We start from the raw sequence: 17,056 nt of genomic DNA on the forward strand, positions 1-17,056 counted from the left end.
AACAGTGAAAATCATGCTAGTGACTTGAAAACTTGGGACTTCACACAAAGATTTCTGATACACAGAAGTATTTATATGCATGTTGCTGTCTTGAAGATTTAAGCAATTTCTACCTCAAAATAAAAAAAATCTTTTAGTTTTTTTTATGCAAATTGATTCATTGAGCACCTTTTTATTAGGGCCTGAAACTCACCTCAGGAGCAATGGATGTGTAAAAGGTATCAAATTTTCTCAAACCAGTTTATTTTGTTTACAAAACAAAATAAAACCTTTATTTTATGAAGCTTGAAAAACGATTTAAACAACGAGAGCTTAGGAAATATGATGATGGTGGTGATTTCATTTTCATTATTCGGTACTTAAATCTGATAGGGGGGGGAACGGCAGCAACATGACTGGAAGAAATAAAAATAAACATCTGTATGGAAATAAAACCAATATGTAGCTCCCGGACAGGATTTGTTTTTAATTAATCTTGTGCAAATAGAACTGTTGAGGGCGTGAGAGTAAAAAAGTCTGCAAGCAGATTATTGTATTGAGGATGAGAAAAAAACGGGGTAGATGAACTGAACATTGGGATCGGTGTGTATTTACTGAAATCCCACCAAGTGAAAAAGTAAACCGGAACGACAAACAGAACGGCAAAGAGAAACGACTGGTGGATTGATGGAGGGAATTATGTAGTGCAGACCCAAATGGATTCTGGTAATTTCCAAACCCACTCAGTGTCATTACGCTGAGCGGAACGGTCAGAGGCATGTCGTCGCTGCAAATGGCAAAAACATCATGGAACTTGACACTGGCAATCAAATCTGTTTCTTGCAGCCAAATTAGCCCGCAGAAACACCCCCCCCCCCCCCCCCCCCGATTGTTCTTCGCTTCGTCAAAACACAAAGCCACTTTCGAATCGTAGGAAGCAGAGGGTTGTGCCAGGTTAAGTGCCTGCTGGATAGCTTAAGCAATGCTGGAGGGCTTGCTGTTTTCTCGACTCCAAACTCTTTCACAGATGTGGCTCTGGGAAAGTAGAGCACCCGGTACAGCCATCAAGCCTCTGTGACATCCAGAGGCAACTTTAATAGCTCAGCATTTTTAACAATCGTACCTCCGGGAACTCGAGGAAGAGCCGAGAGAAGGCTCTGATAACGTGCTTTGAAAGAAATGATGGAACGCTAGCTGTGGAGGCGGAGGTGAGAGGACAGGATGAAGGAGCAGAGAAATCAGAGGCCGACCTGGCAAAGCAACGCAATAACTATTCAAAATGAATGCAAATCCTGTGGGTGCTTGGCAGAACAGACAGAACAACAAGAGCTTTTTTTTTTTTCTACCTTTCGGTTTAAACCTGCAAATCTCTTCAAACTCTTCCATCTTTCTTTACCAACTAGCACATAAGTGATGTTTACTTTCAGAATTATCGCAGATTTATCAGAATATCTGACAAGGCACACGCGACTTGTTTACTCAACAGCAAGACGCTGAAGTGCGAAGGCTGATAAACAAAGCATTAAAACTCAATTTTTGCAAAACACTTGAGCTTCTTATTCAAATCGGATCTCTTCAAAGAGTAACAAATCTGAACCTACAGTCAAAAAAAAAAAGTCAACAATTAACTGAGCTTCAATCGTAATGTTAAACATGCACCAGCACAGAAAGCAGACTTAGGACTTTTTTTTTTTTTTTAGGATTCTGGCAGTTCTGAGATGAAATGTAGTCCGAGTGACAAGTTATTATTTAGCTTGCAAAGACTGTGGTAAAGTTAAGACGTAAAATCCCTCTGTCCTATGTTCATAACGAAGCCCTGAATCCATTACCTTTTCAGAAAGAATTAAAAAAAGACAGCTGAAGAGCCTGTCATCAAATCCAAACCTCATCTGAGAGAAAACAGCACTAAAAGGTTTCATGTCTGATATGTTCCCCATACACAACCTGACTGACTAAACCAATTCAAATCCCAGGAGAAAGACGCTGGCAGGACTAAAGCTTCTTTCACCATTACTGTAGGAAGCACTGATGGCTTTTCAATCTACACAAGGATGTGACCTCAGTGGAGTGAAACTTGATTAGCTTCCTCCCATCTTTCACTAAACTTCAGGGTGCATATTCATGAAAATTCGTAGTACAAAGAGTTTCTGTGATCATTTCCCCTACAATTAAAGAGAAGGTCTTAGTAAAACACTTAAAAGAGCTCATAAGGTCAAAAAGTGTGAGGAGTCGTGAGGAGGACTTTTAAGAGGATGAAGAGTTTCTTTATCGGAAGAGAAAATGGCTGAAAGGTGAAGAGGGAGAAGAAATGAATGGTGTACAATATTTAATAATGATAGTGAGTTAATAAGATGATACAGATTAGATTATTTTTGTGACCAATCACATTAGAGATCACATCTCCGCTATGCTGCTGTGTCATTTAGAGACTCGAACATCTCTGAAACAGAGCTGAAATGCCACAGCAGCTGAAATGATATCATTTGTCTCTATGACATTTCTGCTCTGTGTCGGAGATGTTTACATTTACATTTACATTACATTTATTACATTTATAACATACAGGTGTTAGAACATCTCTAATACGATCGGTCACCAGCGTAATCCCTACACCATATAGTCTCTAATATCTTAACATAGAGACAAAGTGAAGGTTTATAATAGACCGGATTATAAAAACTCTCCTTTTTTTATTGAACAGCCAATCACGGTCTTCAAAAGAATGTGTCACCTAGTAACAGGGTAAGCCCCGCCTCCTCTCTAAGATAAAAGTGGAGATTGGTCTTGAATTATAGTTAGAAATTTTGAGCTGAATGAGGGGCTCTCTGAGATCATTCTGAAAATCTTTATAAAATTGGCCCAGATCATGAAGAGGAAATGGATGAGAGCAGAAAAAATCTGTAAATGTGTTGGAAGTTATGGTGATTAGTGATTGGTGAATAAAAATAATAGTGATCAGTGGTTGTTTGCGAGCAAGGAATAATCATGCTTTGTGTAGAGATCTGAGTTTTTCTAGAGATTTAAAGACCTTAGATTATTTCTCTTTCCACGGTGATAATACTGCGTAAACAAGATGTTGCTATACTTGTTTTTCTTGGATTATATTGCAATACCATCTGGGGTTCGGCATTAAAATGGTGTTATTATCTCCATTATCTCACCTACAATTGCTGAGTTCATGCTTTAACGAATTAGAGCAGGTAGGTAGTTTCTCTTTTCATTCGCCAGATGTTAGTGTTGGCAAGGATGCCAGGGCAATTTTGTAAAACGAGCATGTGATGAAGAAGCCAAGCGGAATAGAAACATCTGCCTTAGGCCCCGGACAAGAAAAAAAATAACTTGGCTGCCTTTGAGTCCTTGTGGAGTTTGTGTCCACTCAGAGACACTCAGGAAGTGAGGGAGTAACAACAACTGCAACCACGCAAATGGAGGTGTGGTAAAAAACTGAGGGTTTTGCTGGAACATCTTTGCATATAAAGCACACACGCTTTGCACACCGCCAGCTCATGTGCAGGCAGGCCTCACGCGTGCCGTCTGTTTTGTTTAGCCGTACTGAAATATTTGGCAGATCTGTCTTTAAACATGAGCGATTTGTTAAGATTGGGAGAACACCGGTTTGGAGTGGATGCTGGTCAGAGCAGCCAGGAAGCATCACTTGTTTAATCTGCTCACCAGTTTAATCTTAATACAAAGCAACAGCACTCTAAGAAACTGTTGCAGTTTGTAAACTAATTAAGACAGAAAAACTTCATCAAGCTACATGTTCTAAAGGTCAGCGCAAGATTCCCTCCATGCAGTGTTTAGGAACAGTGGCATCAAGCTGTGATGCCGATTCACATGCACTCCTAAAAAGGGGTTTAGAGCATGGCTTCAAAAAAGGTTACCATGCTGACAAGCACATTCCCACAGCCTTAGTGTTTGGACCAGTCAGATCCGCCCGGGAGAGTCGCACCACACACAGAGCGAACGTTAACCCTCAGATTCCGTTCTTTATCACAAAGGATGTCCCATTGATCACAAGTTTACTACAGTATACAGTGAAGTGTTCTTTAAAATACTATTTCATCCCATCTGATCAGGTTAGAAACAGGACTACCATTCATACCCTTTCTTATGACCTATTAATTTGTATGAAACCACATGAATATACAGTATATCATCTTCGTGATAAAGCATGAATATAATACATATATATCTTCTATTTTTTGTTTTGATTCTTTTTATTGATTTTTTTTACTGCTTCTTTTATTTTATTCTTATTTATATTAATCTTTTTATACATTTGCTTGTAGGATTTTTATACAGCATTTAAAAATGAGAAATTTTGAAGGGAATTAATGAGAGCAAACTGATTTGGATTTGAAGCGTCATAATACAACAAATTTATGCCTAAAGTTCAGTAGAAAATAACTATTACTTTTTAGTCAGACGTGTGGACATTTTTAGCCCTGTTAGATGTTTAAAATAGGTCGTTTATGATGAATAAGGGTACAGGGTCAAACTGTTGTTCTGCATATTATAATCTGAATCACAGGAGCAAATTTTATCCACAGAAGCAGAAGAGGGTAAAAAGCAAGAAGAGACTAAACAGTCTACAGTTTTGCATTGAGTTCCTCACAAGTTTGACCTTCAGTATGGAGAGCATGCATGACTTTATGGAGCATGTACGTCCTTGTGGAAGAAAGTGCTCTGTTTCTTGGTCATAAAACTATATATAAACCAAACAAAGCAATGACACTGGAGACTCCTTCCATAAATGTCAAATGCCTCCTTAAAAAAAGTTTCTTAATCCTTTTTACTAGGATTAGATTATCTGTCATGTGAATGAGTTGCTTTAGACTACTATGATAATATACTCAGATTGATCAACACCTTCTGGCCAATCAGATTGCAAAAATCAACAATCACAATGAATTATTGAATTATTAACTAAATTAAACCCCAGCACAGCATTTTAACCAACTTATGTAGATGACATACAGCTACAGTATTTGGTTACTTAACTTTCTACTTCATCTATTCCTCATGTCCTTGTAGTAAATATAGTCTGCTGTTCAAGGCTAGGTGAGGGGAAAAAGAGCTGGCAATGAAACAGCTAGGCTACATCAAGGTATTAATTACAACCCTTTTCAAGTTTTCTGAGAATCGTATTTGTTCATGCACATTTTTAAAAATCTGCCTCAACATCTCTTTTGATATAATTTGCTTTGTCCGAAGACTCCCTGGGAGCAGATGGGTCCTGGTGTAAGGCCCCTATCCCTCAACTGCTCAGCTGTGCTTGGATTGTAATCCTGTAAGTAAGTCACTTTAAGGCGAAAAATAAATAAATAAATGTAACACATACTTCCTCGTTAGAACTCTTTTGGTAATATATATGTCAAAACCAGTTAATGATTTTAATACGGACACTCAATACTTGGCGAATTTGATAGCAAACAAAGCAGGGGACTCCTGGCCTGGTCCATTCTGGTCTGGACCAAATTTTGCATCAGATTGTCCGGCCAAAAGAGGAAGCAGACTGTAATAAACTGATTTGTGTGCATCCCATCTGTCAATATTGGCACAGGCCACTGTTTACACACAGGACACCTCTCAGCTGACCCGACTAACATGCCGAATTATTGAGCCACTCTAAACAAACAGCAGTAAACAGCATTACATGGGCCAATTAACAGCATGGTCCAATATTTACTCCTTTATTTCACCTTTCAGCAATCACAGACTTTGGCAGGGAACATAAGATGCACTGATTAACCTGTACAAAAGGCTTAAGGTTGCACTTTAATTCAGTATTATTCAATTAGATAAAGTATACAGGACTTTAATAACACATGAAATGCTAATTTTAGTGTTTAGCTGATGTATAGAACACCTTGTCATAACTAAAATTACTGAGCAGAAATACACACATCTAGGGTAGATTTTCAGTGTAATAGCTGTAATAAGCTTAACACACTTCAGTGTGTCTGAGGTTAAATTCGTTAAAATATCTTTTCCCCGTCATGAATTATAACTCGAGTAACTAATATAAACTTAAAATAAATAAATAAACCGATAAATTTCTTTATTATCTAAGTTACAAATTCTATATTAGCTTTCTAAACAGAACATGAGAATATTAGCTGTTAGCTTCACAGTATTATAGCATGCTATTACCACAAACACAATTCACTACTATAATCTATTTAAAAACAAATGAATACAAATATAAATAAGTGATTGTATACACAAGTGAAAGAGTGAAAAAAATGTTAAAATATTACTGATAAATAAAAAAAAATAGATATTATTAGACAAAACAGATATACGTCAAAGGTAAGGAGATGCTTAGCAACAAGAGTAAAGTTGAGGGGGCTTTTGATCTGTCGGTGTCGTAAAAACAACTAATACTTTGGTTTCCGTGACATTTGACGGTATTGTTAACGGAATAACCGAGACTTATACACTCTCGGTGAAGTACGTGACCTGGCTAGGCTACATGTTAGCCTGTCCAGTCAGAGTGAGAGTAAAATCACCATTTACAAGTCAAACTTCCGCGCTGTTCCCACGCGCCATCCGCTGCACATCACCGAGGAGGCTTGCGCACAGCTACGGTATGGCATGTCGCACTTTCCCCAGGGTCTAAACGCTTTTGTGTTCCAAACACAAGACCATTTACTTCACTGTTTAACCCTAAATGCACTCTTTTATTGCTTATTTTTTACCCATTAAACACCAGACCTACTCTTATAGACCGGTATCCCGAACACACACTGTTTTATATCATAAACCTAAATACTGAACCTGAACCTTTTTTTATTTATAAAACACGTTCTTATCATAAAGATATGAACACATAGTCGTTTAGAAGAACACACAGCTTTAAACTTAGACTTCTATAGTTATCCTAAACATTAACAATTGGACCTCGAATACCAACATGACCAACATATATGTTTTATAACATGAATACAAAGTTTGCCTGATATTGAACACCAGAAAACCTTGACATATATCCTCGCTATATTTACACCTTAAGGTATGAGAGTTAATTCCTGAACACTGATTTGAATATTCTAAACATTAACACTTACATCCTGAATACTTATGTGAGTGCTGTATCCAGTATAAGTGAAAACAAAACAAAACAAAAAACAAACAAAAAACAACAACAATATTATTATTATTATTATTATTATTATTATTATTATTATTATTATTGTTATATAACCAAAATATATATTTTTCCTTAAACTAAAGACCAAAACTTACACCTGGACTTACACCCTCACAACATACCCCAAACATTTGCAATCAAACCTGAGCACTGATTCTGACATCCTCAACACTGATAGACACTTATATAATAATCCTTGTATATAATAATCCTTGTATATAATTATCCTTGAATATTTTATACTTTCAACACAGTCAATGGCACCTCCTTGTTAAATCCCATCACATGTCTGAACATGAACTCAGACTTTAACACTGCTTTGTAAACCCTAAACGTTTTTAAAATATCAGCACAGTTTTAGGTTTTTGTTTGTTTGTTTGTTTGTTTGTTTTTACCCCAAATCTCAATCTATACCTTTATCTATACCTAAAACACATGCTGTAAATCCTGCACACATACTTGATCAAAGACTGGACCTTGAATACACTTTTATTTTTTAACCATAACCAATTCATATCAGCAAATGTGTACATGTAACCCTTGAATACTTGTTTCCCAAACCTGAATACCTGAACACACGTATATAAATCCAGCTGTTTTCGCCTTGAGCACGAGCGCGTACACCTGAACTTTACCTGCGTAAGGTAAACAAATCCAGCAGTTTACACACGCGTTCTTGTCCATTCCAAACCCAGATGTTTATATGCTTTAAACAGAAGTGTCCAGAAGCCTTACGTCAACATGCACACGTAACGTCTAGAAAGTTACCTTTCTTTTCCGGCGTCGCGCACGAGCCCAAAGAAATCAGAAAAGAAAACAGGAATCCGGTTTTGGCCAAAGTCTCCATTTCGTCTCTTTTAACGCTTTGGATGTATCTCTTGGTTTGTAATCGTGTTACTCCATAACTGTAACCCTCCTCCGTTGGATATGTGTGCGCGCGCGTCTGTGTGTGTGTGTGTGTGAGTGTGTGTGTGAAGTTCTGTCCAGATTCACGGAACCTCTCCCGACTTAAAACTTTTGACAGCTCCTCCTTCGCCTCTCCACCGAAGAGTGAGCGTGTAGTCGATACTCCTCGGGCTCAATCTCAAATCCCTGACTTCACCCTTAGCCAAGTACCCTAGGTAAAGATTTACGCAAGAGCTCCTGCGCCCTATGTAGTGCACTCCAACCTCCAATTGGGTTCCAGCCTTTGGCTTAAAGTCCTGACGTCATTTAAGAGTTAGGGAATGAGAGAGGGAGGGAGGCATGGAATGAAAGAGTGAAGAGAAAGGGTTCCAGTAAGAGGGAAAAAAAGGTATGTTAGGGAAAGTTCTCACATCAAATCCTGGGAACAGCTTTTTTTTTTTTTGCTGTTGCTGCTGCTGCTGTAACACACCTCACTGAACTCATCAGCTCTGTAACAAGAATCAGATGTTTAAGAAGGAAAAATGCAGAAATGATTACTCTGAGAGCCAGAAGTACTGAAATGTGACCTACTTCACCTACTGTGTTGAATTAATACAGTTCAATAAATCTATATGAATCCACCTAAAAAAAAATCCATCAAAATTCATTCATCTGACGAAATGACTTAATCTAACAAAATCAATCCATCCAATCTAACGAATCCTGAATATCTATTATACTTGAATCTTGGATAAACAGATCTGAAATAATTTTCTACTGAGATAAATATGTTACATTTATTCCAGCACATGTCCATACTGGACATCTGGAGATGAAACATGGGAGAAAAAACTTCCAACTTACAAAAGTTCTGTTCTATTCAATCCTGATCTTTTAGCCCCTTGTACATTGAGAAATAACCGGATCCAATGATACTGTTTCTTGTCCCTGACTATGTAATGTATCTTTAACTATCTCTAAAATGCTAATGTTTGCTCTGGAGACTTTAATACTTTTCTGCATCATCATATCTGTCTCATTTCACATAAGCAGTATTAGATCTACTTGTGCGGTAGTGATATGTTCAATACTGCACCCTACTCACTATATAGTGCACTTTGGGAAGTCCTAAAGCATATTTGAGAATATCTAATGAATTTATGACATCCCACAATGCACTGAATTGCACTACACAGGGTTATTGTCCATTATGGGTCACACAGAACCCATAACACACTAAGGAATTAGAAGTAGGGCATGATTTTGGGCACGGTTTAGTTTCTGCTGCTTCAAGACTAGCCCCTCATTTCAGAATGTTTTTTTTATTTATTTCCCATTTGCTAAATGAAATTCCTCATTTAACGCAGTTTAAGCTAATAGAATTATGGTGCCGTGACCTCCGTACAATCTTAATAAATGACGTATTTAGCATTGACGTATTTAGAGTGTATTGACCTCTCGCTCTGTTGTCTCGGAGAAGTGACGGCGATCGAGTTTAAAGTTTCACAGCTAACACCCGATAAATCTGGAGAATTAAAATTCCAGTTAAGTCGCACTCATTCATTCGAGAGTCACTTTTATTCCAAGCAAATCCTATCCTTTGTAAAATGGAGTAAGGACCTCACGGAGGAATAAATGACCTAAGAGTGTGCTGTTACAGGATAATAATCAAAGAACCCTGAAAAGTTTTTCCGCATACACAACAATTCATTCATTCATTCATTCATTCATTCATTCATTCATTTTCTACCACTTATCCGAACTCTCGGGTCACGGGGAGCCTGTGCCTATCTCAGGCGTCATCGGGCATCAAGGCAGGATACACCCTGGACGGAGTGCCAACCCATCACAGGGCACACACACTCATTCACTCACGCAATCACACACTACGGACAATTTTCCAGAGATGCCAATCAACCTACCATGCATGTCTTTGAACACAACAATTAACATTTGCAATTATCTAGTAATTGAGAACATCTTGTACGTTTAGTGTTTAATGCTGTGGATGTTTTCTTTCCCAACAGCCTCAGCAGTTTTTTTGACAAATTAAATCAAGATGGCAAATTATGCAATTTTCATGTCATTAAGAAACTAAAAAACGCAAAGTCTTGCATCGTAAAGTCCAAATAGATTTTGTACTGTTTTCCGATATTTTCTTTCCTGTAATTTTGCTTAGTAACTTCTGTAAACTTCATTACACTAATTTGCGAAAATTTGCGTTCCATCTGATGATGTCTCTCCTGAAGTGTTTGCAGATTTGACTCAGTCCTTATCAGTTTCACAAGCTAGCACTACCATCATTTCCAGCTTCTGTTAGCTGAGCAATCTGCACGGCAGTTAGTTGCGAAATACTTATGTGTCAATTTGTAAGAAAATTTCCCAGCAGAAATCCCGGTGTGGATTTGTGCCGTTAAATAGATACCTGTTATTGCAGCTGTGCTATTATGGGGAAGTCAAAGGTGGACATATTTGAGGGGTTTCCAGAGATCATAAGAGTCTATGGCATGGGTCAATGTACTGGGAAATCGCTTTTTATTAGTCTGTCATATGTATACAGTTTATGAAACTAGATTAGTAGCTTTCTCATTCAAGGGTTCTTAAGGAAAATATTTATATTAAGAACAATTTACATGATTTCTTCTTAATATTTATATTAAGAACAATTTACATGATTTCTACTTGATTTCTCATCCAATGGTGTAAGAGTTAGAAGGCATCAAGGAACGACGGAAACTGACGCGGAGGTGTAATTACATTTGTAATAATTATCCCCAGATTCACGGCTCAAACTTTTGCTAACAGGAAGTTTTGCTAAAGTTTTAATCGTTGATACATAATATTGATGTCACATTAGCCAGCGCTGCTGGAATAGAAAAAAAACACATTTAAATGGACTGAAAAATGAAAAGTGACTAGAAATATTCATCATAAATCATCGATCAAGTAACGAAGACCATCTTTGGGTCTTGTCGATAAATCACAGTACGCATTTGTTACACCTTTGTAACCATGGAAACCACACTTGCAGTCACATTGAGATAAGGTAACTCAAGGTGACAATAACCAGTGTTTCAAAAGTTGTACACAATAAAATAAGGTATTTTTAGGTAAAGGTAAATTTAGATTTTCTCACAAGACAACACGACAGATTTTTCCCCAGCACTAGCTTTGTCTTTTTCTTATTTGCATCCCGACTGCAATCTGATTGGTCAGGAGGTGAAACTGCCTGACGTCACTCTACACTTTCCTTGACTTTCACTTCCAAATAAGTGAGCGAAAAATCCAGACAGCACAACTTAGGCTTTAAAACCCACACAGAATTCTCTAAAAAGTGTTATTTTCTCCACCTCCTCCTTTTTTGCATGTTCCTTTTGTTCTTCAGTTGTTTTCTCCAGGAGCTCTGGTCAAAAGACACTTATGCACTGTAGTCTGAGTTGAATTGTGTAAATCAGTTTGTGTGTGTGTGTGTGTGTGTGTGTGTGTGTGTGTGTGTGTTTGTGCCCTGTGATGTGTTAGCACCTCATCTTTGGGGTCCTTTGACTTGTACCCCAAGTCCTCTGGGTCTGGGATAGAATCGAGGTTCCTAGTAATCATGTGTGGGATAAATTCTACAGAAAATGGATGGATGGATGCACTGGGGGTTGAGAAAAGCACATTCCCTGGAATTGTGCATTTTTTTCCCATGGAAAAAACATCTGAATAATATAGTGACAAACAGCGAAAAAAGACATCTTATCAACTTAAACTATTGTCAGTCTAGTTCAATTCAAGAATGTAATCCAAAAGATTATTAGTCTTAGGCCCATTTTACTATATTTAAGCTTTTATTTTTATAGAACCATAGTTCTATTGTCAGATTTATTTACTTTTTAGAAAAAAAAGAAGAAATAAGAAATATTAGAATATACTAACAGAATAAAAAATGTGAATTTAAATTTTAGAATTTAAATTTTGCTATTTAAATTGTAAATTTCAATTGGCTTTATTTTTAATTATTATTATAAGCATAAATTTCTAGAAATAAAAAAAAGGTATTCCAGAACAATAAGGAAATAAAGTAAAGTAATGCCATCATCATATATTACTTTCATTGTAGTCAGAAACTTTTTTGTCCTCTAATGCTAACAATAATCGTTTCTCTTAAATAAAGATCGACACCTTATATTTTTATCCATTTCTAATTTGAGATTTTAAGCTGTTGAACGTCCACAAAACAAGTCAGTCATTGTAACAGATTCTAGCAGCTATAAATACTCGTTTCTTCAGCAGTTATCGTTGTTGTCCTATTTATATCTCCTACTTACTGGAGAGTCCTTTAAAACCCTTTAAATAGTGCACTTTTTGATGTATGTAGATGAAGAAGACACAGTAGATGACACGTTAGACACACACTGAGCAATGTCTTCGATTATCTACTGAAATTCACTGTGTATAGTGTGCAGGCTATACTGTATGTTTTTAAGTTCCTGTATTTTATGAACACATTCACTATAAACTCCAACACCTTGCAGCGTTCAAAAGCCTACATCGCTTTGTCATGATAATGTCATTCGCTACTCCGATGCCCCACAACCTGGTACACGCTAATGCTGGGCATTAATTCTCAAGAGCTCCATTCCGGCAAGCCGAGCAAGGCACAAATCTTGATAATGTCTCTGGCCAGACTGAGAGGGGACGTGACTGAAGGATCTCATATATTTCTAGTCAGTTCCACGAGCAGTTATTGCATTATAGTAAGCGCATGCCGCGGGGAATGGGGTTTGCACCGGATATGAGGAGAGCGGAGCAGTGGGTGAAAACAAGGAGGTCATCAGTATCGTACAAAGGCTGTAAATATGACATGAGGCAGTCGAGACACAACTGGGGATTTCTGAACATGAATAAATTCCTGAATGGAAGACACAAAGGTCAGTTACCGTCCAGGTATCTGGGTGTTCATACAAGTGACCAGAAGACTGTGAGGTTAAATCCCATGACTGCCATTGTTGGGTAAATACTGATAGGACTTATAGGATAAAGTGAAGATTTCTGTGGGGAAACATTTTTAGAACATTTTATCCATAGTGCCTTAATTTTAATCTCATTTTATACAACCGAGCATTAAGTGCTCTGTTCAGGTGCCCCTGGGAGTTAAACTCAGAACCTTTCAATCAATAGTTCAACATCTTAACCACTAAGCTACCACATCATTAATATTTATAGAAGGAGTCTCCAGTCGAGAGTCTTCAGTAACAAAGCTAAGGAAAACAGAGATAACTGGCGAAGGAATGACTATTTATAGCTGCTAGAATCCGTTACAGTAACTGACCTGCTTTGTGGACGTTCAGCAGCGTAAAATGTAATTAGAAATGGATAAAAATAAAACGTGTCAATCTTTAATAAAAAAAAAAAGATTAGTGTTAGCATTAGAGGATTCTTACAACTCTGAGACATTATCACTGTTATTACAAAATAATCAATGGAAAAATTATATTATTTTAAAATTACAATAAAAGAAATATACGATTATGATTATTTCTAGGCATTTTTACTATTTTTAAGCTTTACTTTATTTTAATATTCTACTAGATCATTTTATTCTTTATTGAAATTAATGTTCATTCATTCATTTTCTACCACTTGTCCGAACTTCTCGGGTAACGGGGAGCCTGTGTCAGGCGTCATTGGGCATCATTGGGCATCAAGGCAGGATTCACCCTGGACGGAGTGCCAACCCATCACAGGGCATACAAACACTCTTATTCACTCACACACTCACACACTATGGACAATTTTCCAGAGATGCCAATCAACCTACCATGCATGTCTTTGGACCGGGGGAGGAAACCGGAGTACCCGGAGGAAACCCCCGAGGCACGGGGAGAACAAGCAAACTCCACACACACAAGGTGGAGGTGGGAATCGCACCCCCAACCCTGGAGGTGTGAGGCGAACGAGTTAACCACTAAGCCACCGTGTCCCCCCTCTGAATTTATGAATGTTTAAAAATAAAAATAAAAAAGCTACAATTTAAACTCATTCTTATTCTATTAGCATATTCTATTTATTTTTTTTTTCTAAAAAATATATATATATGACAATAGAACTTGTTGATGACGGCGTAACGGTAACGTGTGAGACGTCTCAGCCTGTCCAGTGGGAAATCTAAACACATGACAGGTAAGCTTGTGCCTGAGATACCTGTGTGTGCATCATGGAAATACACCCAGATGGAAGATTTCCAAGTGTGAGCAAGCTGACTGGAAATGAGAGGCTTCTGGCAAAGTCACCATTTTATCTAACTTGAAGTAAAGCAGATAACAACAGGAATGTAAGACTGGAAGACACTTTTCTTTTCTTTTTTAGACAAATTCTCAAAGAAAATAAAAAAGAAATCAGATCATCATTGACGGAGCTGGAACCCGGAGATTAAATGCAAAACATACAGTATGTTCAGGTTCAGTTGAATAAAAGCTTAAACCATAAGAGATTATTCTAATCCCACAGGAGCGAATCTGATCTTGGATCTCTGATCTGAGCCCTCTGTGTATTCGGTGCTGATGAAATGTCACCTTAAATTAGAGCTGATTTTTGTTGCTTTAGCAATTTAACTCGATGCCTGTTCTGTCAGCATGAATTTAATTGAATTGAATTTGTTGTTGCATGTTGTTGCAGGATTTAACTTAACACTAAAAGACAGACAGAATATGAGAATGATCATTGGTCAGGTGATGTTTTTACCAGCGTTGAAATGCCAGAGTAAAATGCTATCATGGGGTTTTCCATTAGTGCCGAATTCTTCAGATTCACAACAATCCAGTCTTATTTTACTTGCTTTTCTGCAGTTTTCTCGAAATTATAAGCAACAACAACAGCAACAACAACAACACAATAATCAGGAACAATGTCAGTTTTCTTCAAGAAGAAGACATTTATGCTTATTTATATATATTTATAATATTTATATAAGCTATTATTATTATTATTATTATTATTATTATTAATAATAATAATAATAATAATAATAAATAATATTTATTTATTTATTTTTCCCTCTACTTTCTAGAAACTAGAGTTGTTACTAAACACCCTACTGTTTAGTAACAGTAAGTACTGATACAAATACAAAAATTATTAGAAAATGTTGTTGTCGTTTTAATCGAATGGTTTTGCTGGGCTTGTGTTACTGTTGATATGTAGACTTTTACACAGAGTGAGGTTTATTAATGCTACAATTACAGCTAAACTTACATTTTTTAAAAGTCAATTATTCATTATTTGTAAATCTGTATTTAATGAATGAAAGCAATTTAAAGCAATTTAACTAAAAAAAAAACTCTTTTTGTTGTTGGGATCGGGCTAATGAGTTAAAACTGACAGATATTCCTTTCTTTACCAAGGTATTATTAACACACACACACACACACACACACACACACACACACACACACACACACACACACACACACACACACACACACACACACACACACATGCATTCTGCAGGGGTCAAGAGCAGGTTCAAGGGTGCCATCTGGGCATGCTAAATTATTCACTCTCCTATAATCATATTTTTAGACCCAAAGAAAAAATAAACTGGCCACATCAGCTAAAACAACACGTTCTGATCGTTGTGAAGACGCTGAAGGATGAGCTAAGAGTACTGGGTCAAGTTTTATTTCAGTGGAACATTGGAAGTAATTAAGTTGTTTATTGATGCAGAAGGGATGATGTGCCGAGCGGGAGGTGTCTCAGAGCTCGGCTTTGATCTCCCGCAACAGAGACCAGCTGGACCACAGAGAAATCGTCCAAAAGACAAAAGAAGACGGTTATTAACTGCGTGCAACTAACTGCTGCAGGACGCAGGATGGAGTCTTCACGTCAGCCCTCCTCCTGTTACATTCTCTCCATCAACCAAGGACAAGGAACCAAGGAAATAAATGCTTTCATAATTACCATAAATTAATTTCAATAACGGTTTACTTTAACGTCCTCAAAAACGTCCTTACAAACCGTGTAGCCTTTTCTCCTTTTCTCTTCATTTAATAACGAGCTGCACAGACGTAACTGGGGAATTTAAAGCCTTTCTCTTAGAACAAACCTTAATCCATGTTCCTAATTATTTCTACTCTAAATGGGGTTCTGTAATAAAGCAGCTTCCCAGACCATGTGCTATTAATTATTAGCCGGAATTATCAGCTCATTGGATTAGTCATGGCTTTTTTTTTGGTATTTTTTTAGCGTAATTTAGGGCAACTCCTATATTATTTAGCTTTTTTATATCCCGAGAACATGTCACTAATGAGCTGCGGTGTTTGACTCATCCGAAAGTTCAGTCACTGTTGGGAAAACAATGGTTTTTAGTAGATTTTTTTTTTTTAATCCAAACTGAGCCTGCCAGCTCCATCTATTCATCCATCTAAAGAAAGCTTTAATGCAATCTGCCCTCTTCCACATACTTGAACTCACAAATGTTTGTGATTGGCTAGTGTTGCCGTGATTGACAGAAGAGAGAAAGATAGAGAAAGAAAAAGAGAGAGACAGAGAGAGAGAGAGAGTGTGTGTGTTCCATCCCTCCACCCGAGATTAAACAGCGTGACAATCATGGACCACATTTATTATTTTAACAGATCCGAATGCTGTATTTAATTTTGTTTACTGTCTCTTTGTTTAGTGTCTAGAAATGTTTTGAAGCTAATTTTTGATCTGCAAATATGCATAGTTGCAGTATTTATTTTCTGTTCCTGCGTCATGCTTAAATGAGAGGCTGCTGAAGTCAAGGTGAGATTGTAAACTTGTAAACTCTTGCCAAGAGTGCTTAAGCACATCTGCACACACACACACACACACACACACACACACACACACACACACACACACACACACACACACACACACACACACACACACACACACACAGACAGGTATGTGTTTAGAGCTTTCCCTTTCTCTAAATGTAGCTGATCAGCCACCACATTGCCAAAATCATTGCCAGGCTCCGAATTTGAAATAAATTAATTTATAAAATCAATCTGAATTAGAATTTTATTTCTC

General features: G+C 37.3%; 1 protein-coding gene across 2 annotated transcripts in view; it reads right to left on the minus strand.

The window, feature by feature from the left end:
- The window catches only part of egfra (epidermal growth factor receptor a (erythroblastic leukemia viral (v-erb-b) oncogene homolog, avian)), a 63,876-nt gene extending 55,685 nt beyond the window's left edge, over positions 1 to 8,191 (minus strand). Inside the window, exon 1 of one of the 2 annotated variants that reach the window (XM_047806304.1) lies at positions 7,904 to 8,186. In XM_047806304.1, the coding sequence (XP_047662260.1) occupies positions 7,904 to 7,982 (79 nt within the window). In that variant the 5' untranslated portion in view covers positions 7,983 to 8,186. Of the gene's footprint in view, positions 1 to 7,903 lie in introns of both variants that reach the window. The other variant, XM_047806305.1, reaches the window with a different exon arrangement.
- Between the last annotated feature and the right edge of the window lie 8,865 nt (positions 8,192 to 17,056).

The sequence above is a fragment of the Tachysurus fulvidraco genome, chromosome 22, assembly GCF_022655615.1.
Source record: "Tachysurus fulvidraco isolate hzauxx_2018 chromosome 22, HZAU_PFXX_2.0, whole genome shotgun sequence".
Lineage (NCBI taxonomy): Eukaryota > Metazoa > Chordata > Actinopteri > Siluriformes > Bagridae > Tachysurus > Tachysurus fulvidraco.